The following is a 26,928-nucleotide window of genomic DNA, read 5'->3' on the forward strand; positions in this document are numbered from 1 at the left end:
GGTGTGTTCCTCCTACAATCCATCTGAAACAGCGGCAAGCGTTGCAGCTGCTGGGATCTGCGCCCGCAGGATGGCTTGGCTCCGGGCCTCTGATTTCTGGCCGGAGGTGTAGGAGAGGCTTGCTGACTTGCCATGTACTGATGAAAATCTCTTTGGCAACAAGGTGAGAGATGTGGTGGCTCAGTTGCAAGGCCACCACAAGACCCTCCTGTACCTTTCTGCCAGCATTCCAATCTGCTGTCCTCTGCTAGATCAGCACGGCAAAAGGCGCTCTTTCTATCGGTGGAAGTATTCACCGCCTGCATCCTGCTCCCATCTGCAGAGGAGTGAGCTCTTGGGGCCACTCCAGGCAACAACGAGCTCCCAAGCATCAATCCGTGTGACAGCTAAACCCCACTACAGGGGTTTTGACTGGATGGGAGGGACCAAAAGCCCGCCGACCATCCCTGTGCAGTGTGCCCCCTTCCCCCCCCCCGGAGGTCAGATACGATTCTTCATGGGTCAATGGCCTGGTGGCACCTCAGACCAGTAGGTTCTGTCTATCTTATGACGGGGATACAGGTTGTATCTGTTGGATGTTCCACCAGATTCTCCTCCGAACCCCTCTTGGAGGAGAAAAGGTGTCAAAAGAACCTCTTGGCGGAGCTCTCCGCCCTAGTAACGGCCAGGATGGTCGTGCTTGTTTCTCCAGGTCAGTGGGGATGGGGTTTTTACTCCCGGTATTTTTTTTTTTTATTCTAAAGAAAACTGGGGGACTCCGTCCCATCCTGGATCTGAGAGCCTTGAACAGATTTCTAAAAAGAGAGAAATTAAAGATGGTTTCTCTGGACACCCTGATTCCCCTCTTGCAAAAAGGGGACTGGCTATGCTTCCTCAATTTAAGACACCTACACCCACATCGAGATCTTCTGAGGTCACAGGAAGTATCTCAGGTTTGTGGTGGACAAATGCCACTTTCAGTATAGGGTGTTACCATTTTGGTCTGGCCTCCGCACCACAGGTATTTACCAAGTGTCTGGCCATGTTGGGGGTGGGGGGGGGGGGGCACCTACGCAGGTTGGGAGTGCAGGTTTTCCCCTATCTGGACGATTGGCTGGTCAAGAGCGCTACCCAGACGGGGGCAACACGGTTCCTGCGCCTGACCATCTGGGTTCTGAAGTCATTGGGGTTCATTATCAACTACCTGAAGTCTCGTCTCAGCCAGTCGCCTCAACTGGATTTCATCGGAGTCCTGCTGGACATGGCTCAGGCGAAGGCCTTTCTACCTCATGCCACAACACTGATCCTGGTGTCTCTCTTGCAGGGGTAATGTAGCGGAGCCAGCGGGACTCCATGAGGCAAATATTGAGGCTGTTAGGGCACATGGCCGCTACTGTCCATGTTACTCCCTTTTGTGTGCTTGCACATGCGCAGGGCCCAATGGACCCTGAGGTCGCAGTGGTGTCAGGCTACCCAGAACCTCCGGGTTCACATCCAAGTTACGCCATGTCTCCGGGACTCCTTGTCCTGGTGAGGGAACCTCTCTGATCTGAAGCAAGGGATATCTTTACAATTTCCACCTGTCCTCACGATGGATGTATCCAACCTGGGGTCGGTGGCTCATGTGGAAGAACTCCCCACTAAAGGCCTATGGTCTACCCAGGTAGCTCAATGCCAAATCAATTTTCTGGAGCTCTGGGCAATCAGGTACGCTCTCTGGGCAGGGAGGTACGAGATTGTTCCCTCTGTCAGGAAGCAATCCAAATCCTGGTCCTGGGCCCTGTCCCAGAGGATGAAACTCCGAGCCATGTATCTGGCTGGAACGGAGAATATGATAGTGAACCAATTGAGTAAGCCTTCAGGCCCCACAAGTAATCCCTGAACCAGGTGGTGGCAGATTGGATCTTTTATCTCTTTGGAATCCCGGACGAGGATCTGTTTGCCTCCCCCTGCAACAGCAAGGTGACTCTGCTCTGCTCCCTATACAGGCAAATGGCATTCCGTCCTCAGACGCCTTTGCCTGCAACTGGGGCCAGGGCCTTCTGTACACGTATCCTCCGATCCGTCCAGTGATGGACTCTTCTGAAGCTTCGCCAGGACAGAGGGACTATGATCCTCATAGCCCCTTATTGGCTGAAGCAGGTCTGGTTCCTGCTCCTATGGAATCTCTCCCTCTGAAAACCGATCAGCCTGGGGACATTCTCAGACATCTCTCAGGTTCAAGGCAAGCTTCAGCATCCCAACCTCCAGATCCTCTCACAGCCTGGAAGTTGAAAGGTTGATTCTGCGGTCCCTCAACCTCTCGTGTCTGATCTTGGTGGCTTCCAGGAAGCCTTCCACAAGGAAGTCTTATGGACTGAAGTGGAGGAGGATTTCAGTGTGTTGTGAACAATGTGGCCTGGATCCCTTTTCTAGCTCCACTCACAAGCTGCTTGATTACCTCTCCCACCTCTCGGAGGCTGGTTTGAAAACCAACTCCATTGGGTGTACCTGAGCACAATTGGAGCTTACCACCAAGGTGTGGATGGTTCACCCATCTGTGCAGCCTTTGGGGTGTTTTTATGTGAGGCCCGCTTCAGTTGAAGCCTCCTCTGAAGCCCTCCCACTGTGTCTTGGGACCTCAACATGGTATTGGCTCAGCTAATGAAGGCTTATTTCGAGCCACTGAGCAGCTGTGATCTGAGATACCTGTACTGGAAGGTCATATTTTTGGTGGCAGACACTTCAACAGGAAGAGTCGGTGAGCTTCAGGTGCTGGTGACTTATTCTCCATAACAAAGTTCTTCCATGACCGGTTAGTTCTCCACACGCACCCTAAGTTCCTACCTAAGGTGGTGACCAAGTTCCATCTTAACCAGTCATCCTGCTTACCTTCTTTCCCAAGCCTCGCTTGCACCAGGGCGAGCGGGCCTTACACAGCCTGGTTGTAAGAGGGACTTAGCCTTCTATCCGGAGCAGACAGAAGGTCATAGGCAATCCATGCAACTCTGTCTCTCAACATGAATAGATTGGGAGTTGCTATTGGTAAGCAGACACTGTCCAGTTGAATAGCAGACTACATCTTTGTTATACGCAGGTGGGACTGCAGCTTGGAGGTCAAGGCTCATTCTGTCAGAGCCATGGCGACTTTGGTGGCCCACTTGCGGGCAGTTCCTATGGAGGAGATTTGCAAGGCTGCAACATGAAGTTCTCTCCACATTTGCCTCACTATTGTCTGGATAGATGTGGCCGACATGATAGATTAAGCCAATCTGTTCTCAGGAATATTTCAACTCTAGAACCCAACTCCTCTTGCCTAAGGCCCAATTTTTTTGGGTTCCAGCTGTCTCCCTCTTACCAACAGCACCAGTTTTGTTGTGCCCATTGGCACTTTGACATCTGATCCTTTGTTTTTGGGAGCAGCCGGTAGCTAGGGATTCACCTATGTGAGGACTACTATCCTGCTTGTCCTAGGAGAAAGCAGAGTTGCTTACCTGTAACTGGTGTTCTAGGACAGCCTCATGAAACCCGCCTGCCACCCTGCAGAGTTGGGTTTCTCCTATGTTTTTTATTTTTTCATAATTCTATATCACGAGACTGAAGAGGGGGACCCCATGTGGATTCAGGCATGCTCATTGTGCCAGTCAAAGTTCTAGAAACTCTTGGGGCTACTCCACGCAACAACGAGCTCCCAAGCATCAACCCGCGTGACAAGTTTTGACAAATTTTCCATGCATGGCTCCATCTGATGATGTCACTCGTGTGTGAGGACTAACATGGTGCTGTCCTAGGAGAACACCTGTTACAGGTGAGCAACTATCTCCGAGAGCTCTTCAGGAGACACTGCTGCTTCTTAGAGTGACTAGGAGAAGTGATATTGGAATAAGGTGAGATACCATCTGACACGGAGCCTAGCAGAACTTTTCTGTGTTTATTCCATCAAGATGAGTTTGCCAGACTTGACTCAAATGCTGAAGGTGCTGGGAATGGAAGCAGCAGAGCCAGACCATGACTAAGGCGCAGAAGAAAGACCCTATTATGATTAGTCTGTGGAAGGCGTCCTGTTTCTTTCCTCTTCATGAAGTGGTTCAGGAGCTGATTGATTTGGAATGGGGAGTGTGCCAGAGGCACATTTTAAGGCAGGTAGATTCTTGGCAGGAATTTACTCCCTGGACCCTAAAGCGAGAGAGAAACTTCACTTTCTGAAAGTGGATGCTCTAGTTAGTATGTGCTGACATCAAAATAATCACAATTTTGGTGAAAGGTGGAGTGGCTTTGAAAGATTCTCAGGATAGAATGATTGAAGCAAGGCTATGAGGGTGATGGCTATGAATTTACAGTTGTCTGCTTGCTGATGCGTGGTAGCACGGGAAGTTTGTTTGACCCAGGGTATCCCGGAGGTAGTGGAAAAGATGCAGGCCATGATTTGGCATGCACTGTGGCTCGAAGAGTGGCATCGGTAATAGCAGCTCAACTCCTCCTGTGGTTGCATAACTGCTAATTTTGATTTAGAAATAGTATCAGTTGACCAAAGTTGCCTTACGGGACTACATTTTTGTTTGGGGGAACAGTCGGAAAAGATGGCAAATCGATGGAGACTCCCAAGATTTCACACTTGCCCAAAGGGTAGGAAGTGGACAACTGCGCTCCTTTCTCTAGGAGTCATGTTTGGGATTAGTGTCATTTTCACTCCTCCAGAAGTTCAGGAACACTGAAATCTCAGTCCTTTTGGGAGGTCTCTGTCATTTCGGAAAAAGACTGGAAAGGATGGCATTTCTTTTGGTTCTGGAGCTTCCCATTCCTCACAATGAGGCTTTGGAGGTTCATTCTCAATTCGAGATAGGCGGACGTCTATCTCAATTTTATCAAAGGTGGACCCACAATACCTCAGACCAGTGGGTCTTGGATGTGATGAGATATGGCCAGACCACCCTCCTACCAGAGGCTGCATGGCCTGTTACTGTTTTTTGACAGAAGCTATTAGAAACCAATAAAGGTTTCAGATCAATGAAAATCTGGGTAATTGATGGAATCTTCTTTTCTGCTATTGTTAATGGCATTCTTTTCTTGAGTCTAGTGCTTTTAGTCTCCTGGTAATATAAAACAATATGGGGGGGGCGGGGATTTCAGGAAATGCTGGTTCTAGTTTAACTATTTTGTCCACAGGTGGCATTTCCAGGAATACTGGCAAGCTATCAGTGCAGAACTATATATGAGTGATGTCAGCGAGTCATTGATCTCAGTCTCCATCTGCTGGCAGGAATATATAACCCACTTGTGTAGACTGGCCCGCCTATCCTAAAGGAAAGGAAATTTTCAGGTAAGAAGTGTAATTTCACGTTTAATAAAAGGGAGGAATGGCTGAAGCTGTGAGTATCACCAACCCAGCCAACCCAAGGAATGCCACACAACTTGGGGATAGAACTCACATGCATGGCAGTGTACAGCACTGCCAGTGGGCCAACACCCTTTTTCCTTTCTCCCCCTTCCCTCCCACTACAGCACTTGGACTAGGGAATCCTGATTATACTTTTCTGGATAGCACATATGTGTTTTCCTTCTGTTTTTGCAAAGTATAGTGAGAGCAGCAAGATTGCTGCCAGTTTCACATGGCTCAAACTGTAAGCTGACCAATGCAGAAAAAGGAGTCTTGTTTTATTTTTTTTTTTCCCCAGAGTATTGCTCTTCTGGGGCAGATGTAGTATCTGTTGCCATTGGCCAAAGTCTGACAGCAAGAATTGTTAGTACTAGTCCCCTTGCCCTCTGGAGTTACCAAAACTCCCGCCCCTTTCCCCCCCAAAAAATGTAGGTTGGCCTGATGAGAGGCCTCACCAGTCTCTCAGCATGAATTTAATCCTGCTTTTGGAAGATTTGTTTGGAAGGTTAATTGCATTGTTTAGTATTTTACTTTATACTTCTCCAGCAACAAGCAGGCATGAATTAGCCATAATTGGTGGAGTGATGTCATCTAATGGTGCAGCCATGGACCCAACTCTCAGAGCTCAGTAGACTTTGAGCACCTTCAGGAGTCTGTGTAGGAGTACTGCCTTGTGTCATCCAAGATACCGCACAGATGTTTTCCCACAATCTGTTTTCTGGCCCTTTTTTTATTGGCCTAGTTTTCTACCTCACTGTGTTGTCTTTTTAAGCTGCTATATCAGCAGGCCCTCAATAGAACTTTTCAGTTCTAAAAAAAAAAAAAAGTGAAATGGAGAAATCCAGGGCCAAGAAAACCACAGTCAGTAGTTTGAAGATCTGCATCTGTGTGCTAATGTCTCACAGATTTTCTCCTAGGTCAAGCAGGATGGTAGTCCTCACATGTGGGTGACATCATCCGATGGAGCCCAGCACAGAAAACTTTTGGGGACAAAGTGAAGGAAGCTGAAAGATCAGCATGATACTCTTCAGTAGCTCTCTGCCAGCCCCTCAGAAGGCCCTTCCTCCGCTAGGAAGACCTCCAGGCCGAGCTCTTGTAAGCCTTTTTACCAGCTGAGGAATTATCCTCCCCCCGCCTCGGACCAGTTCTGGGGTTGCGGCTCATCCAGAGCAACACCCGTTCCAGGGCCTTGCAAGTGCTGGGCCTGACTGTTCAGACCCTGAAGACTTTGGGGTTTGTCACCAACTTCCCCAAGTCTCCACAGATAGACTTCATAGGCACCAGGTTGGACATGGTTCAAGCAAAGGCTTTCCTGCCCAAGGGACCAGGTGGTCGCCCTCTCTGCACTGGCCACCCTTGTTTGCAGCATCAAGAGGGTGCTGGCCCGCCTGCTGGGCCACATGGTGGCCTCTCCATCCATGTGACCCCCCTTTGCCCGCCTCCACATGAAGAACCATCAGTGGGCCTTGCGGTCCCAGTGGCAACTGACATCCTAGGATCTGGAGGCTCCAGTTATGGTCATGGACCTCCTCTGTCTCTCCCTGACCTAGTTGGAAGCCCTCCCCAACTTGGAAACTGGGCTCCCATTTCAGCCACACCACCCTAGATGACCCTTACCACCGATGCCTCACCTCAGGGGTGGAGGGCCCACACGGATGGCCTGTATACTCAGGACCTCTGGACTGCAGCCAAAAGCTCGCTGCCAGATAAACTTTCTGGAGCTTCGAGCAATCCAGAAGGCCTTGTGGGCCTTCCAGGACAGGCTGTTCTCCAAGGACATCCTCATTTGAATGGACAACCAGGTGGCGATGTGGTACATCAACAAGCAGGGCGGCACAGGCTCATTCCTCTGCTAGGTTTCTGAATAGTTTATCGCAATTAAACTTGACATGTTGTTCTCTGTAACTTCCTCTAAGTTCCTATATGCCCCTTTATATTATCTGTTACTTGTTTCAATGTAAACTGCCCTACGAGGCGTCAGTTTTATTTCCTTGTAAACCGGTGTGATATATACTTTATACAGGAACCTCTGTATATAAAACCCAAAAATAAATAAATAAATAAATAGGAGGCAATACAGGTCTGGGATTGGGCCCTTTCCACAAGCCACCTATCTGCTGGGTCACCTAAACATGCTGGCGGACCGCCTCAATCGGTCCTTCCAGCCAACACAAGTGGCCCCTGAACCCTGCGGTGGCAGCAGACTTGTTCTGCCGCTGGGGTACACTGGACATGGACTTGTTCGCTTCCCCCTGCTATTACAAGGTGAGCAGATTCTGCGTTAAAGAAACATGGAGCGCTGTCTATGGCGCACAGGATGGCAGGATTGCATGGAGCATCAACAGACATGCTAACAGCGTCAAGATCATTACAACATGCGTCTGGATCAATGCAGGGTACTATACCCTCGACGCATGAGCCATCAAGAGCGAGAAAAATGTCTTTGTTAAGTAGTCATTCTTCCACAGAACTACTACCATCGGGCGCACATGCTTCAAGTTCATCCTGCTCCTCTGTCAGGGTCTGTTCAGATACATTTGTCAGACATGTCCTAACTGACGACTTGTCACAGGATCCACAGCGTAAAAGGAAAAGAGGAGTTTACTCATGACCCACACTCTTCATCTTCTTAACCAACCAAGAGTCGGACACACACCCCATCTCTGGAGTTAAAGACTGGCTCTAAGCCAAAAATGCCGACCCAGACAAAGTTTTTTTGCAACTTTCGTTGGCACTCTGACTTTTTTGGAGTCATGCAAGCGTCTTTTGATATGCCGACTTCTCCAACAGGAAGTGACTCCCCACGTTCCTCCTTGTCCTCCTCCCAAGGGGAAGTGCCAACAGTGCCGGCAAAGGACCCAACCCCGCCACAAGTGGTGCCTGCTCACGCTGACCAAGACCCTGTGTATGATATTGACCAGGATTCCCCGCAAACATCACCTTCTTCATCCTATGGGTTTTCCATCCAATCCCCCGGACGAATCCCCGGAACTATACTCTCCTCTGGAGGATCTATCCTATCAAATTCCTGGAAAAAGTTGGATCTCTGTTAAATCTTGAGATACAGAAGCTGCCAGATCCACAGACGGATACCTTGGACTTACTCAAAATATTTGACGTACCAGCTGAACAGACATCCTTACCTTCACATAAGATGTTAGACTCCGTTCTTGAGAAGTCGTGGGAAATGCCATTTTCCATTCCAGCAGTGTCCAGAAAAACTAATTTAAAATTTAGAATGAAGTATGCTCCCTGCTATTTGGTCCAGCAACTTCCACACTCCTCGTTAGTAGTGGAGTCGGCGATGCAGAGGGCCAAAAGATTCAAGCTACCATGCATCGATCCCACTAGGTAGGGATCAAAAGCTCCTGGACGAATTTGCAAGAAAATCTTTTCAAGGAGCAATGTTCTCTACACTCATTCAGCAACATCAGTTTTATATTGTTCAGTATTTGTTTGAATGCGTACAGCAAACGAAGAAAAATGTACAGATTCGGAACCTCTTACCACCGGTTCTAATCACCAGTTAAATATGGAAGAAGGTATCAGACACCTACTGCGGACAGTTTATGAATCTTTCGAAACTTCGTCTCGCATCTCAGCTTCAGCAATAGCAGCGAGAAGACTCGCATGGCTTTGCTTAAGCGCCATTCGTGAGGATCTACACTCCAAACTCTTTGGGGATAAATTCCAAGAGGCAGTAGCGGTCCAGTCCCTGACTCAGCCATCCAGATTCTCTTCACAGAGGAAATACTACAATCCCCTGCGCAAACAGCCCTATCAGTATAGGCCGATGCATCAGTACCCATCATATCGACCTCAACCTTATCAACAGCAGCAAAGTCAGGCACAGCAAAGAAGATGTCGACCAAGAGGACAACGTCCGCAGAGTCAACAAACCACATCTTCTACCAAGACTCAGTCCTCTTTTTAAGGATACCGCCACCACTACCAAATCTGTATCCACCGGGCAGGATCTCCACTCACTTATTAGAATGGACATACATAACAACTGACCAGTGGGTTCTAGAAGTAGTGGAAAAGGGATACCAACTTCAGTTTGCTACGAAACCTCACCTCCCACATCTTGCTTGGCAAGTAAAGCACCCACAACAAACCCTACTACGGAAGGAATTACTATTCCTTCAGAAACAACGAGCAATCCAATTGATTCCACTGCCTGCTCAACACAAGGGTTTTTATTCACCATACTTCCTCATTCCCAAGAAGACAGGAGGTCACCGGCCAATTTTAGATCTCCGGGAGCTCAACAAACACTTAATCAAGGAAAAGTTCAAGATGGTATCCTTAAAGAATATTCTACCACTTCTGCAACCCAGGGACTTGATGCGTTCCATGGCGCTACCTATCCTTCCTATTTCAGGACAACCATTATCAATAAAAAGTCCTCCCATTTGGTCTCTCGGTGGCCCCCAGTTTTTTTACGAAATGCATGGCAGTAGTGGTGGCACATCTCCGGAAACTGAGCATCCAAAGCTTCCCATATCTGGACGATTGGCTGTTAGTAACATCACAACCCAAAACGCTCCGACACCATTTCCAACAGACCATCCAGTGCTTGGATCAACTGGGCATACTGATCAATTTTCAAAAATCTATTCTCGAGCCAACACAGATTCTTCAATTCATTGGCGCATGTTTGGATACAATCAAGACAAGGGCGTTTCTACCTCAAGACAGGACTTTAGAGATGCGTTGGCTTCTGCGATCTCGCCGTTTAACCCCACATCCAACTGCACGTCAAGTTCTCACAATCCTGGGACATATGGCAGCAGCCATCTACACAGTTCCCAATACAAGATTGCACATGCGCCAATTGCAATGGGGACTGAAGAGGCAGTGGAGACAACATTCACAACCTCTCACAACCAAGATAGCTCTCACAGCAGAAATGACAAAGGACTTGGACTGGTGGTTGAAAAGACAAACTTTAACGAAAGGGGCTTTGTTCACCCCCACCTCCACACAATGCAGTCTTGACCACCGATGCCTCCCGCAAGGGATGGGGGGGCACATTTGGATCATTTGCAGACTCAAGGGTTATGGTCCGCACAAGAACAACACCTACAAATCAACTTACTAGAGCTACGAGCGATCAAGTTTGCAGTTTGTACGTTCCTTCCCCATCTGCAAGGTCGAAGGATAATGGTCTATACTGACAATCAAGTAGCCATGTTCTATATAAACAAACAAGGAGGGTCCGGTTCCTGGATACTATGCAAGGAGACTATTCAGATTCTGGACCATGCACATCAGCACTGCATACAAGTGCAAGCAACATATCTACTGGGAGTGGTGAACACTCGAGCGGACAGGCTCAGTCGAATATTCTACCCTCACGAATGGGAATTGAATCAACAAGTGGCACTGACCATTTTCAGGAAATGGGGAATGCCCTCAATGGATCTGTTCACTACAGAACACAATGCAAAGGTTCCTCGCTTCTGCTCTGTCTGGAGCAGCAATCAGAGTAGCACAAGATGTGTTTCTGATTCCGTGGACGGAACCTCTCATGTATTCTTTTCCCCCAATTCACGCATCACAAAAACCATACAAAAGTGCATACGGGACATGGCACAGATAATTTTAGTGGCACCAGCTTGGCCCAGACAGCCATGGTACACTTACCTACTAGATCTGTCCATAGACTAACCATTCACACTACCACCTCAAGTAGACCTAACGCAAGAGGGGGGGACTCTATTGCATCCAATGCAAGCCTCCTTCACGTGACTGGAGGTTGAACGGCTCCTATTAAAGGAGCAGGGCATATCCATTGCCGCTCAGGAAATACTTTTACATTCCAGAAAACAATCTATAACACGTAATTACAGTTTCAAGTGGAAAGAATATGCCACCTGGTGTCTAGATAAGGCCTTCCAACCAATAGATTGTTCTCCGGAAGCGCTATTGGACAATCTCCACACCCTGTATACGGCAGAACTAGCCACCTCATCCATTCGCGTGCATCTCAGTGCTATATCAGCATAGCATATAGACCGCACAAAGGGCAACACATTTCGGTTCACCCAATGGTTTCCAGATTTTTCCGAGGTCTCATACGATTATGACCTCCAATTTCCAAGCCGCCAATCTCCTGGGATCGAAATACTATCCTGGAACAACTCATGTTACCTCCATTCGAACCAATTGAATCCACTCACATAAAATATCTCACATGGAAAGTGGTTTTCCTGGTTGCGGTAACTTCGGCATGTAGAGTCTGCGAACTTCAAGCATTGGTGCATTACAGCCCATACTTACAATTTCATCATAACTAGGTGATCCTATGGACTCATCCATCGTTTTTGTCAGTTCCACTTAAACCAAGCCATAGAGTTACCTATCTTTTTTTTTCCTGAACCACATCAAAATGATAAAGAGAAACTTCTCCACACCTTGGACTGTAAAAGAGTGCTGGCATATTATAAATCTAGAACGCATTCTACATCCAGAACGTCACAATTGTTCATCTCGTTTAATCCAAATGCACCAGCACTTCCGGTGGCAAAAAACTATTTTCAGTTGGATTGCTCAGTGTATCCAGTTCTGTTACCAAAAGCGTAAGATGATTCCTTCCACTCCAAACGCACATCAAGTTCGGACAATGGCCACCTCTGTGGCTCATCTCCATGCCGTACAACCTATTGACATTTGTAAAGCAGCAACATGGTCATCTTTACATACTTTTACGTCTCATTATTGTTTAGATCAACAAACGGCAGCTGATGCGACAGTAGGCAAAGCCGTCATACACTCTGTTGTTCATTAATCCTGGACTACCCTATCCACTACAAACATCACGCAAAAAAAAAAAGACCGGCTCAGTCAATATCACTTGAGATAAGCCGGATGGTGTGTGATGTACAGCTCAGCGTGATCAGGAGCTTGGGACTCCCATGACAGCATGGCTAATTCAGCCCTGCTATCAACGGGGAAAAAGCAAGTTTGCTTACCGTAAACGGTGTTTCCGTTGATAGCAAGATGAATTAGCCATGCTGACCCACCCACCTCCCTGGATAGGCAGTCAGCGAGTCCTACTTAATCACAGACTGAGGAGAATATCTTCTGTTGCGCGGGAAGGCATGCGCAGCCACTCAGAGCAAAGCTCTGTATTCTACTATTGAAGCTCTGCCTCCTGGGCCCTGAAGGACAGTTCCCATGACAGCATGGCTAATTCATCCTGCTATCTACGGAAACACCGTTTACGGTAAGCAAACTTGCTTTTTTTCTCAATAGGACATATATTGGTGGTAAATTACTGTTTTTTCATAAGGAGGGCTATTGCGCATAAAAACTGTTTGTTGCTGTTACTGAGATGACACCAGAAATATCTTTTTTACATGATAAATTGAAAGGGGGCTGTCCTAATTATTTTATTTGTATGCTTTTATATACCGAAGTTTAGCGAAAGGCCGTCACTCCGGTTTACAGGTGTAACAGGTATAACATCAGTTTACAAAAAGATCTGTTCTGCACCCACTGTTGGGGAGTCAGGGTGGATCCCGTAGGTAGAGTATATGTTTACATTTAGCCCCGTGATGGTCATGTGTTCAGTGTGCCACGCATGTGAGAACCATCTGTCAGGTGTGTCCCGACAGGAAAAAGGTTAAGAACCACTGGTCTAGTGGACTGTATCTTGCATTGTTATGTGCTAGCTGACTTGCAAATTATGGACTTCGTCAAAGCTCATCAAGTGAGAGCCATAGTGACCTCTGTGACTAAAGGCCACACCCATTGAAGACATATGCAAACCTGCTACTTGATTGTCAGTTCACACCTTCACATTCCACTAATGTCTTGATAAATTTTGGAGAGACAGGAACTTTGGCTCTAGCAGTTCTGTGCAGCCTGTTTGCCCAGTAATCCACTTTCCACGTTGAAGTCTAGTTACTTATTTCAGTAGCAGTTCTGCACTGCAGCCCTCAGCTTGAAATTTCCATCACATTATAACTAACTTATGCCTGTTTGTCTACAGAGAAAGCAAGTTTGCTTACCTCTAAACAGGGTTCTCTATAGAGAGCAGGATGACTTAGCCTTACTTAATTCCTGCTTGCCTCTCTGGAATGTTGACTACTTCGCTAAAGCTTAAACTCTGAAAGACTAGATAGAGTTCACGAGGCTGCATGTGCTCATTAGTCTTAATTGAACTCTGAGAAATGGATCCATGTTATTGTCATCGGATGATGTAAATCCGTGCATTATGATTTGATTCATACAGTCTATGGAGAATTCTGTTTGCAAGTAAGTAAACTTGTACTACCATCAACTGATGGCTTGATAAGTTCAGCTTCTGTTCAGTTAACCTGGCTAAGAAGACAATGAGGAGGTCCTAAGTTTGTCTTTCTGAGAACAGGGCCTTGGGAAGGGGAGAGATTTTGATACTCTTGCTGCTGACTTTCAGGAGGAAGAACCTGTGCTGAGCACTTATCACACCCGAGGTGAATGTCTACTCAAATACCAGTTCCGGCCAAAACCCGAATGGCAAAGGTTAGTCTATGAAATGAGACTTAAGGAGCTAAATATTGATATTCTAGGGCGAATGTGAAGGGTTATGATAGACCAGGGCTTCCCAAACTTGTTTAGATTCCAAAATGCTTCTGTATGAGATATATTTGAATATACTAGGTTTCCAATGAATGCAAATCTATTCTATGCATAGTTCTTGTGGATTCCCTGAAAACTCGACTGGCTTTGGTGTGCCGGAGACAGATTTGGTAAGCCCTTTGATAATCAAATAACTTAAAGGTATAAATGCACAAGAAGCAAACTCAGTGTAAAATGTTCTAGTTGTCTGTATTCATTTCTGACTGCTTACTCCATTTGTTACTGGGATGAGTGTGTAATACAATGATCCTAAATAAATGGGATATGACATATGAGGCCCAAAGGCATAGACTTAAGAGTGACATTAGAAAATATTTCTTCACTTGGTGATAAGAGGCATGGAACAGCTTCCCAGTTGAGTAGATGGAGGCAAAATCTGTAACAGAATTCAAGAAAGCCTGGGATAAGCACCAGATCCCTGTGGAGGGAAAGCCAGAGATCAGCTGGGTTCTTATGGAGTCCTAACAGGATGGAAATGTGATTAGGTGGGGAAGGGAAGACTGTCCTCATCTGCCCTCATTTTGTTTGTGGTCTGGCTGCTTTCTGTGATACAACTACTATCTTGCAGTTCATTAGACATCATAGGGACTATACATGAAGGCTTGCTGCAATCTATAATGTGTAACTTTACCATTCAGGGATGCCGTGGCAGATATTGACTCCTCGCAGTTTGTGACAGAAGCTATGGAAATTCCTGGTTTTCAGGAGCAAGTACTGGAATGTCAGCGGAGCCTGACAGCAGCTCCCACTTCATCAACAGGTAACAAGAACTGACAAAACAATGAAAAGCAACAAGAAACCTGTACGTTTGGACTATGAAGTTTTATTTAAAGCTGTACCTGCAGATCAATTGCCTGAGGCAGCATACAATAAAACCTTCATAAAATCAGAAGAAAATGGAAACAACCAATTTTTTTATACCTCCACTATTTGAAAACATAGATATTAATATTATTGCTTCTTGAGAGACTGTCATTTAATTTTCTCACAAAATGATCTATTATCTAAGGATGGGGGAAAAAAGTGAGGCTATAGGAAATGCTTGTGAAAACAAATGTGTTTTCAAGCTCTTGCGAAAGTTAATACATATAGTTAATAGCAAGTGTTCTGGGAGTGTATTCCAAAAATTGGGAGCTGCAACAGAAAATGCTCTCTCCCTGGTTTCATCAAGACAGGCTGACTGTGAAGGCCACTTTGAGTTGAGTGCAGTATGCATGTGTGATTGTATATGTATAACATGGCATTAATACAAAAACTGAGCTGGCTGTGTTATGGATCTTGAAGTTGTGGGACATTAGTTGGAGTCCGGGAAAGCTTGTTTAAACAGCCAAGTCTTAAGTCTCTTCCTGAAGGTTGGGAGGCAGGGCTCCTGTCTGAGATCAGGGGGGATGGAATTCCATAAAGGGGGACCGGCTGTAGAGAGTGCCTGATCCCTCAAGGTAATATGTCTAGTGGCTTTGGTTGGAGGTACCTGGAGTGATCCTCTGTATGCGTCTCTGGTAGGTCTTGAAGAGTTGTGTAAGAGGAGAGGTATTTGCAGGTTGATTGTAGTATGTTGATGGATGATTTTGTAAATAAAGGAGATAGATTTGTAGAGGATTCTGAAGTGAATTGGCAGCCAATGAAGGCTTTTTAGGATTGGGGAGATGTGATCTCTCCTCCTGGTGTTTGTTAATATTCGTGCTGCCGCATTTTGTACCATCTGAAGCGGTTTGGTATAAGAGGAAGGGAGACCCAATAAGATGGAATTGCAATAATCTAACTTTGAGAAAACTATTGCCTGAAGGATTGTTCTAAAGTCCTGAAAGTGAAAGAGAGGTCTTATCCTTTTCAGAACTTGGAGTTTGTGAAAACAGTCTTTGGTAGTTTTGTTAATAGAGGCTTTCAAGTTCAACCGATTATCAATTAACACTCCTAGGTCTCTCACTTGTGTGGTTTGTGGGTTGCCTGGATGAGTAGAGGTGATGTTACTGTTCTCTGGAGAGATGAGCAGGAATTCGGTTTTGGTGGAATTTAATACTAGGTTTAGGCTGGTGAGGAGGCGTTTGATTTCTTGGTGGCAGTTTTCCCAGTGATCTAGTGTTTTCGAGTATGTGTCTTTAACGGGGATCAATATCTGAATATCATCTGCATATAGAAAATGTTTTAGATTGAGGCTGGAGAGGAGCTGGCATAGCGGTAAAAGATAGATGTTAAAGAGCGTAGGAGACAGAGAGGAACCCTGTGGGACTCCTACGGTTGAGTCATATCGTGATGATTCTTTGTTTTGGATTTTAACCTTGTAGCCTCTATTGTTGAGAAGCTTTGAACCAATTAAGTGCGACGCCAGTAATTCCTATGGCAGCTAACTGGTTTATGAGGATGGAGTGATTGACAGTGTCAAAAGCTGCCGAGAGGTCCAGTAGAATCAATAAGAATGATTGGCCTTTGTTGAGGCCCGTGATGAGGTAGTCTGTCAGGGAAATGAGGAGTGATTCTGTGCTTAAGGCTTTGCGGAACCCGTGTTGGGATGGGAATAGGAGTTTATCTTCTATGTAGTCTGATAGTTGAGTGTTCACTAATTTTTCCATAACCTTTGCTATGAAGGGCAGGTTAGCAATTGGGCGGAAGTTATTGGGGTCTTTAGATTCCAGATTAGGTTTTTTTAGGAGTGGTTTGAGTGAAGCCAGTTTGAGGTCATCTGGGTAGAATCCTTGGGATAGAGAGCAATTAATGATGTCTGCCAGTGTTTTGGAGATGGAGTCAGGAATTGTCAAGAGGAGTTTAGTGGGGATGTGGTCCGCAGGATGAGAGGAAGGTTTCATTCTCCTTAATACTATTTGTATCTCAGTGCAGGAGATGGGTTCGAAAGCTTCAAGGCGGATGCTATTGATGGAGGGATTAAATGAAGTCGAGTGTGAGGAGGTATTGGAGGGCAACTGTTAGAAGGCTGATAATTTTGTTTTGGAAAAATAGAGCCAGTTCTTCTGCTTTAGCTTGTGCTAGGTTGCTGGGAACTTCTGGGGGGTTGATTTGAGTAAAGCTAGATACATAAGCAAAGAGTGCTTTGGCGTCGAAGACCAGGTCATGGATCTTGGACGCGTAAAAATCCCTTTTTGATTTTAAGGTAGAGGACTTGTACTGGTGTAGTGTAAATTTGTAGGCGGAAAGTGTGCTGGCGCATGGGGCTTTGCGCCATTTGTTCTCTTTCTACCTTAAACATTGTTTTAGCTTTCTAAGTTCATTGGTGAACCAAGGTTGTCTCTTGGAAGCGTTTGAGTGGGCTCTTTTTGTTGCTAGAGGACAGAGCTTGTTAGCTATAGATTCTGTGATTTTTGTTCCAGGAACGAAGAGCAGTGTTCGAATCGGTGAGGTCTATAAGGAGAAGTTGTGAGGTCAGGAGATTATTAAGGTCTTCTGAGGAGCATGATTTTCTGTAATAAAATGTGGGTGAGGGAACGTGAGAATGAAGTCGAAATAAGTGTGGTCTGACCACGGTACTTTCTTGCAATTGAGGAGCGATTCAGGCTTGATGTCTTTGACAAAGATAAGGTCCAGAGTGTGACCGGCCTTGTGTGTAGGTTTGTTCACTATCTGTTTGAATCCCATTGCTGAGAGGGCTGTGAGAGAGGCTTCACAACTGGATGAAAGTGTGGGGTTGTCTACATGCAGGTTAAAGTCACCTAGGATAATGGCTGGGGCATCCAATTTGAGCCATGTTTCCGTTATTGCGCATATATCGAGCTTAGCGTCGGTGCGATAATCGGTGAGGATCAGTGATTTCTTGATTGCGTGTTGAATAATGATAGAGAAAATAGAGTAAAGCCTAGGAATTGGGTGATCGGTGCAATCAGAATTGGAGTGAGGGATTTTATGTTGCGGTGTTGGGCTTGCCTGGTTGATTTTCCTATTGATGGTAGGCAGTGTTGGAGAATCGGGATTGTGAAAACTGGATGCATTCTGGGTAGTCGATCTGGCAAGAGTGGTGGACCAGAATGGAGGTATATAGAGGGAGCAGGAGGGGGATGGTAGAGAATTGGCTGAGAATAGGAAGAGAGTATGTCCTCAGGGACTGATGATGTGAGACTGAAGAGCTGTTGTAGTGAGGTTGTTGGTCTGTTATGGTGGATGTTGTTGTGTTGGATGACTAAGGGGGTTGGCCCCGTGTAGATATAGTATCTGAGGGGGGAAACGCCGCTAAAGTTTACTGGCAGGGGTAAGTGGAGCTGATGTGAAGATTTATAGATGCATGAGAGCACTGCAGGGAGTCTGAGGGAAGAGGCTGAAGTGCGGCTGTAATGAGGTGTATAGCCTGCCCTCCGGGGCTGCACGAAGGGGCGCACAAAGGGGCGGGCCCCTTTGTCGCTCTCCTTCGGCGCGTGATGCCGAGCTACCGCGCTGGATTTAAAGACCAATCGGGGCTGTCCCCCGATTGGCTGCTGGTCGGAGCATCTCCTGATAGGATCAGGAGTGAAGAGGAGGGGGGCCCGGCTTCCTGGACCGAGCTGCCTCGTGGTCGGCGCTGGAGCAGCCGGGGGTGAGTGAGGATAAGTCTGGCCTTACCCCCGGCGGGTCTCCGGCGCCGATCGCGCAGGCCTAGCTGCACCCCGATCGCTGCTGCTTCCTCCGTTCGGCGCTGAGATGGGGCTTGCCAGCTGCCGCACTGGATTTAAAGACCAATCGGGGCTGTCCCCCGATTGGCTGCTGGTCGGAGCGTCTCCTGATAGGATCAGGAGTGAAGAGGAGGAGGGCCCGGCTTCCTGGACCGAGCTGCCTCGTGGTCGGCGCTGCTGCTTCCTCCGGCGCTGAGAGGGGGCTTGCCGGCCCTCTTAATGGGTTAAGTACATTTATGGGTACATATTATGTACCCATAAATTACATTTATGGGTATTTATTACATTTATGGGTACATATTACATATGACATTTATTACATTTATGACATTTATGTGTACATATTAAGTACATTTATGACTTAATGGGTTAAGTACATTTTCTTGCTATTAAAATAGCAGCGTGGCTGGCAGAGCAGGAAAAGCAGCATTATGGGTATATTGGTGGGTGAGAGTGCTTTGGAATTCCTTGCCTGAAGGTTTGCAGCGCATAGAGTGCATGAAGTCTTTTAAAATAATTTTGTTTTAAATCCTATACTTTAACTGGCTTATGCCCTGTAATCTGAACTCTGTTTTTGTTACATCAGTTTTTCGTTGTATTTTTTAGGGAAATTGTCTTGTATCATTTTTAAACTATGAATGTGCAGCTTGTACATCATCTAATGGCTCTGGCTTTAGGCAATTTAATATCTTATTAAAGTAAAGTGTATTCGGCCTGCAGGCCCATAAGGAGATATAGATTGGGGGGGGAGAGGGAGATTCATTTTGTCTTCCTGTTCAGCGTGCTGGGTCAGACCAAAGGTCCAATCTATCTAGCATTCTCTCTGACCATGGATAATCCATGTCACAAGTACATGACATGATCCCAAAGAGTAAATCCATTCCTTGTTGCTCACTCCCAAGGATAAGTGGTGTCTGCCCAAGTATACCTGGCTAATGGTAGTTTATGGATTTTTCCTCCAGGAACTTGTCTAAACCTCTTTAAAGCCAGCTATGCCAGATGCCTTGACCACATCTTCGGTCAGCAAATTCCACAGCTTGATAGTGCATATGGTGCAAAAATACTTTCTCCAGTTTTATTTTATATTTGATACCTGTTAGCTTCATGCAGTGGGTTTTATGTGCACATTTCCCTGCACACGTGTAGTGCTGTGTACACAAGAGTGCACAAGTGGCTCAGCCCATATGGGGGATTTGGGTTAAATTCCTAGATCAAGTCCTCTGCTACCTGGGCTGTCCAGAGATACTGTGGAGGCAGGAGTCCGTCGTTATACAGTGGTGACACCTAGTAGCTGAATTTAAAGCCTGGTTGCTGGGTTTTGTAAGGATCTCTGAGGCAGAGACCCTTGCAGAAGACTGTTGCTGCGATGATTGGGCTAGGTGAATTAGAAAGAGAGAGAAAAATGAATATTTGTGAATGCAGGCTTGTGGTGCCAGACCATAGCCCCAGTTAGGGAAAATGGAAGCCCAAAGGAGCAGGAGGAAACTACTAAGCCCATAGCACCCCCAAAATGAATACACAAAGGAACCTTTATAAACACAGGATCCCAATAACTTCATTTACTATTTTTTTGTTTGTTCAAAGTAATCGTAATTATTTTCTGTTTCTGTAGAGAGCACGGAAAAATATCCGGAAATAGTATTTCTGGGAACTGGATCAGCAGTGCCAATGAAAATTCGCAACGTTAGCTCAACACTAGTAAATATCAGGTAGTGTTTGCTAATCTTTCTCCTTATAGTTCTGAAATGTAATGTTGCTTTATTGGTGCAGAATTCAGCATGGAGGGATATTACTTATTCTCTGTTTGACAGAAGTCCTCAAGTACAGCCCTTGAAGGGGATGTAAAGGACTGATGTAATAGATTTTTTTAAAGAATGTTACTGTAAAGATTTGCCATAGGATGATATGGGTTTGGAAATGCTCTGCATTTTAAAAATTTGCTCTTTTGTCTAGTTTTACTAAGTTCTAATGTCAATTGGAAATTAGACTGATGTCCCTACAAAAATGTTTTTCTTCCTCTTCAACTGTTTTGATCTAGGGTTAGTGGATCCATTTCTTGAGTCTGAATTTTAGCTCTGTAGCTTCACTTTAGTCACTGGGGAAACCACTTTAGGATAAATGTGATGCCATGTTTAACGTTGAGGTTACTTGGGAAAGGCTTTTGTGGTTTGAATCTAGGTTGTCTGAATCCTCTGCAGGGGTTCATAAAAGCAGTACAGACTGGACTACTTGTCATGCTGGGTTTTTTGTTTTGTTTTTTTTCACAGCTCATCCCAGTCGTTTTTGTTGGACTGTGGTGAGGGCACATTTGGCCAGCTGCACCGTCACTACGGCAATCATGTGGACGAAATCCTCTGTAATTTGTCTGCAGTCTTTATTTCGCACATACATGCAGACCATCACACAGTGAGTATTGAGGCCATGCTATAACAGTTTTATCTGACTTGTATGTGTGTGTAAAAAGGCTCTTGTTTTTAGAAAGAAAAATTACAGTTCTGAAGCTGCACAACTTTTAGCCCCTCAGGTGTTGCAGGAAACTGACAGTCTACAGAAAAAAAAATTATACATGCGTGAAAGTAGAAAACGTATTGCAAACTTTCCTTAAAATGCTAAGTGTAAGAACTGGACAAAAATCCCATGCTGCTTTTTACACAACTTCAAGAGAGAGTGTCATGTTACTGTCCATAGGAAAAAGACCTGATCCTAGTACAGATGCCTGCGGCATTTCATTTACCTTCCTCTACTGAGAACTGACCATTCAGTCCTACTCATAAAAAAATACAGAATAAACTTATGTTCCCTGTACGTACCCGGATCAGTCCAGACTCCTGGGTTTGCATCCCTGCCAGCAGATGGAGACAAAGTTTGACTGACACTGCTTCATAATCCTTGGTGCTACCTGCAGTTCCTTAGTATTTGTCTCCAGCAGATGGTGGCTGGTGCATAAACCTGCAGTTCTGCAGTATGGCGAGTTTGTTTTTTTTTTTGTGGTGAGCCTTTCCTCCCAGGATTGTTAGGGTCCAGGTGGATCCTTCCTTATTTGGTTGAGGTGGACGAGCTGGAGGTCTGTGACCTTTTGGTACGCTCACTCCGTTAGTCCGTGGTGTGTAAATCTGGTCCAGATCCCTCCCCTTCATGAGGCTGCTCAGGTGGCTGTAGGCTCAGGGCAGCTAGTAACTTTTTCTTTTGCTCAGCTTGCCTTTCTTCCTTTTCCTTTTAAAATTCCTGATTCAGACTTTCTCTCCTTTTTGATGAACCTGAGCTGGACAGCTCTGTGTTCCAGGCTAAGGAGAGGCTGACCAGGTTTATAAAGTTGTTTTGAAGGGGGGGGGGGGGGGGGTGTTAAGGCTATCTCGCGGGCAGCTCTCCCCCTCCAGTCCCTGCTAGTGATGGGTGGACAGACTGTTTTCTCCCGATCGCAGTGTTGCTCAGGGCTCGGCAGAGCTCTGTTTGCTGCGCATGTGGAGCAGTTTTGGCATGGCTAAGCCGCTTAGGTCTACGTGCAGCCTGCTTTTCAGAGGGAGAGGGTCCATTGGAGCCCCCGGTGACCGCGAGCGGTATGAAGTGTCATTTGGGCTCTTCCCCCAGGGCTCTTTTGACGCGCCGAAGTGCAGCCTGCGGCAGGCCTCAGATTTCCTCTGATGCGGGGAATGGTAGCCATTTTGGCTGCCCCAGCAGTGCTGTGCACTCAGACAGAAGAGGGGGGAGTTTTGCCTTCGACTTTTTCTGTCCTACCCAATCGCAGTAGAAGGGCTGGGGGAGGGGGCAGATGAGGAAATTCTGATATCTACCAATACCTGAATCCACTGATGCCACACCCATACAGCTCCCAAAAGCTCCTCATGCTTTCTCTGCAGATTTTGTCCTCCTGCATGAAGCTTTAGCTCAGCAGGTACGACTGGGTAGCCAGTCTCACCCTCTTGGGGGTCTGGGGTGGCACTCCTGGGCCTGAGCAATCCCGTGGAAAAAGGCCTCTGCTGGGACAGTGTTTGTGGCATCCTGGGTTTGCTGATGAGGACTTGGATGACTCAGAGTCACAGGAGGACCCCCCGGGGACACAAGAGACATTGTTGGTCTCGGATCAGGTTGTTCCGGATGACACTGGCTTGTCTCAGGGAGATCTAGAGGATATTCCAGTCTGAGGGAGATGACCCCAGAGTGCTCTGCTTGATCAGGAAGGAAGAGTTAGTTCCTTTGATTCCTCAGGTCTTGGAGGAACAGGATAAAAGTCCCGCAGGAAGACTCCGATATGGAAGGAGTGAATCTGGTTGTGGATGGGCTTCGGGGTCCCCCAAGAGCTTTTCCTTATCATAAATCTGTGAAAAAGATGGCTTGAGAGTGGGAAGGGCGATGACTAAGTTCTATCCTTTGCCAGAACTGATGTTGGAGCTCTTTTCCCTTCCAAAGGTGGATGCTGCGGTTTTGGCACTCACTAAGAAGACTACTATCCCAGTCACGGTTTCCACAGAGTTGAAGGATGTTCAAGATCAGAAGTTGGAGATTCACCTCAAAAGGATTTTTGAGGTATCTGCCTTGAGTCTGCGAGTGGCTATTTGCTCCAGCTTCATGCAAAGAGCTTGCCTGCGCTGAGTTTGACAGCTTCAGGACAGACAGGAAAAATCTGGTGATGAGGCAGATAAAGCGGAGCACTTGCAGGCATCAGTTGCTTATGTGGCAGATGCCTTATATAACTTGGTGAGAACTTTGTCCCATATTATGGGATCTGTGGTGTCAGCCAGGTGGTTGTGGCTGCGTAACTGGTCGACGGATGTTTCATCTAAGTCTGGGTTGAGGTCTCTGCCTTTCAAGGGACGCCTCCTGTTTGGAGAGGATTTGGAGCACTTGATGAAGAATCTGGGTTGCATACGTTGCCAGAAGATAAGCCTAAGGGCAAGCAGCCTTTCAGTCTATGTTTTTATGATGATAGGTCACGTCATGCGAGGGGAGCCCCATCTTCACAAAAGCAGTTCTCTTCTCTAGGTCAGTCCTGGGGGAAGTCCTTTCGAGGCAGTCAAAGATCCTTCAGGGCTTCTTCAGGAAGCAGGTCCACAGAAGCCAAATCCTTACAATGAGGGGAGGCCAGGCCACTCCACTGTTCCTTTTATAGGGAATCGTCTAGTGCGATTCTATGGGGATTGGACCAAGATCACTCTGGATCAATGGGTCCTCACCATAATAAGAGACTGTATGCATTATTGCTCAGTCCATTCACAGCTTGTTTCTAGTTCCCTCCTGCGGGTCTTTGGGAAAATCGTTGGGCGATTTGGGTGACATTAGACGGGTTATGGGACTTAGGAGCGGTGGTTCCAGTTCCTCAGGGCGAACGGGGTAAAGGTCGCTATTTCATCTACTTCGTAGTTCCAAAGAAGGCTCTTTTCGCCCCATTCTAGATTTAGAACTGGTAAATGTGGCGCTAAAGGTCCTGAGGTTCAAATGGAAACTCTGTTGGTAATCGCAGCGGTGCGCAAGGACGAGTTCCTGGCTTCTTTGGATCTGACAGAGGCATACTTACATATCTCCATTTGTCAGGATCACCAGTGGTTTCTGAGGTTTATGGTGCTGGGTCAGCATTTCCAGTTTCAGGCTGTCCCTTTCAGGCTTGCCATATTCACCAAGGTAATGGGTAGTGGTGGTGGCAGCTTTGTGGCCGAGGGAGTGCTGATGCACCCTTATCTAGACTATTGGCTCATAAGGGCAAAGTTGGAAGACAGTTGTGTGGCGTTGCACCACCCTAGAATCTCTAGGCTGGGTGGTGAATTTGGCGAAGAGCCATCTGATCCTGTCTTGGACTCTTGGCTATTTGGGGGCTTGGTTCGACACACTGGAAGGCAAGGTGTTTCTCTTGGAGTAGAGAGTCTGCAAGTTAGAGGCAAATCCAGCTTTGGTTGGCTTTGCAGGTACTCAGCTTGATGGCTTCAACTCTGGAATTGGTACCGTGGGCCTTTTAAGTGTTTTTATATACTGATAATCGTATTCACATTCTATCGGTTTACATAGAACGTATAATAATGATAGAGAAAATACATTGAACAATTTGGTTACATGGCAAACAGAGAAAGGAGAATAACTTTATATGTAGAGTGAACATAACTGTTGATAAAAGTGTGTGTGTGTTTGTGTGTATATGTGTATATATATATACGGATATCGATAATAGATATCTGGTACTATATACAATGTTTGGATAAAAATTAGGTAATAAACAAGTTTAGAGTATATATTGAAACTAAAAGGTGCATGACTTTATATGCAGAGTGAAACATAACTGAGGATAAAAGCATATATATATATATATATATATATATATATATATATATATAGTACACTATATACAATGTTTGGTTAAAGATTATGGTAACAGGCATGCTTAAAGTGCAGTATATATCATTAAAACTAGCGAGTAGACGGCTGTTGAAATAAAATGTGTAAAGGAAAATGGCTTGGTGACTAGGCATGTTCAGAGAGCATTTTATGACTTTAAAGCAGTTTATAACTTTAAAATAGAGCTAAGTGGCTGGGGGTAATGGTTTTCAATTTTTTTTTTAATTTGTGTATGCAGGGTTCAATGAGTAGGTCGGGAGGTATAGAGTTTCAGTTGATGGGTCCTGCTATTGAGAGTGCTCTGTCCCTAGTGGAAGTTCGTTGTGTAGTTTTAGGAGAAGGGATGTGGAGGGTTCCTTTATAGGCAGATCTGGTTGTCCTGTTAGAGGTATTGAAATGGAAAGTTACAAATCCATGTGATCTTCTGGTTGTGTAAGGTTTTGTGTATAAGGGAGAGTGTTTTGTAAAGAATTCTAGATGAGATCGGGAGCCAGTGTAGGTCTCTTAGGATGGGTGTGATGTGGTCTTTTCTACGGGTATTGGTAAGTATTCTGGCAGTGGCATTCTGTAATAGCTGGAGGGGTTTGGTGGTGGAGGCGGGGAGGCCTAGTAGAAGAGAATTACAGTAGTAGTAGATCTAATGGCTACTCGTCTGAACGAGAAGGCAGCTCGTTTCTTCAGCCGCAGGAGGGAACACTGGGCGGAAGGAGTGAATGCCTTGGTCCTTCCGTGGCCCTGCGACATACTGCTTTGTGTTTCCTCCCTGGCTGCTGGTGGGAAAGGTCTTGAGAAGAATAGAGTCCCACCGAGGCCCGGTGATTCACATGGCTCCCGAGTGGCCACGGAGACCATGGTTCGCAGACCTGACCAACTTAGCGGTAGACTGCCCCTTGCGTCCCGGTCACCTGCCGAATCTGCTACGGCAGGGTCCAGTATTTTTTGAGCAACCTGCTCGCTTTTGTCTAGTGGCTTGGCTTATGAGAGGCAGCAGCTGAGAGAGGATATCTGGATGTGGTTATCTCTACTCTTATTGCGTGCCCAGAAAACATCTACCTCTTGCTTATGTTAGAGTATGGAAGTTTTTGATTCCTGGTGCAGTGGGTTGGACGTGTCCCCGCACCGGGCCACTTTGGTACATATTCTAGCATTCTTGCAGGACGGTTTGAAAAAAGGGCCTGGCATACAGCTCGCTTCGTGTTCAGGTAGTGGCGTTGGGCTGTTTGCACGGTAAGGTAGATGGTACATCTCTTGCAGGCCAACCTGATGTGGCTCGTTTTTTTGAAAGGAGCCAAACATTTGCATCCGCCGGTGCAGGCCATTTGTCCATCGTGGAGTTTAAATTTGGTTCTCCGTGGACTCTGCGACCCCCCCCCCCCCCCCCCCCCCCCCCCCCCCCCCCCCCCCCCTTTTGAGCCACTCAAACGTGCAACTTTGAAGGATTTAACACTCAAAGCAGTGTTCCTTGTGGTGATCTGCTTGGCTAGATATACATTGGAAATTCAAGCGTTGTCCTGCAGAGAGCCATTCTTGCGGATCTCGGATTCGGGAATTTCTCTAAGAACGGTACCCTCCTTTCTACCTAAGGTGGTCTCTGCTTTTCATGTGAACCAATCAGTGGAGTTGCCTGCTTTTCCGGATTTGGATCTGACTTCTCAAGCTCAGGAATTGAGGAGATGATGTCCAACGGGTGCTTCTACAATATTTGGAGATGACTAATGTTTTTCGTCTATCAGACCATCTTTTTGTACTATGGAGCGGTCCTAAGAAGGGATGTCAGGCTTCCAAGACTACCATCCCCAGATGGTTAAAGGACACCATTGCTTCGGCATACATATGTCACGGGCGTCCGGTGCCAGATGGTCTTTAGGCTCATTCCATCAGATTGCAGGCAGCTTCTTGGGCAGAAAGTCAATGTGTGTCGCCTCAAGAGATTTGCAGAGCAGCCACTTTGAAATCCTTGCACACGTTTGCTAAGCATTACTGTTTGGACGTCTGGGCTCCGGATGTTAATTCGTTTGGCAGCAGTGTGCTTCGAGCGGGACTCTCCAGGTC

General features: G+C 46.3%; 1 protein-coding gene across 1 annotated transcript in view; it reads left to right on the top strand.

Annotated features, from left to right (window-relative positions):
• ELAC2 (elaC ribonuclease Z 2) overlaps positions 1-26,928 on the top strand; it is a 183,555-nt gene that overhangs the window by 92,232 nt on the left and 64,395 nt on the right. The window contains exons 14-17 of the mRNA XM_029600234.1: positions 13,761-13,846; positions 14,602-14,723; positions 20,168-20,264; positions 20,823-20,961. Of these exons, the coding sequence (XP_029456094.1) occupies positions 13,761-13,846; positions 14,602-14,723; positions 20,168-20,264; positions 20,823-20,961 (444 nt within the window). The remainder of the gene's footprint in view (positions 1-13,760; positions 13,847-14,601; positions 14,724-20,167; positions 20,265-20,822; positions 20,962-26,928) is intronic.

The sequence above is a fragment of the Rhinatrema bivittatum genome, chromosome 4 (assembly GCF_901001135.1).
Source record: "Rhinatrema bivittatum chromosome 4, aRhiBiv1.1, whole genome shotgun sequence".
Taxonomy (NCBI): Eukaryota; Metazoa; Chordata; class Amphibia; order Gymnophiona; family Rhinatrematidae; genus Rhinatrema; species Rhinatrema bivittatum.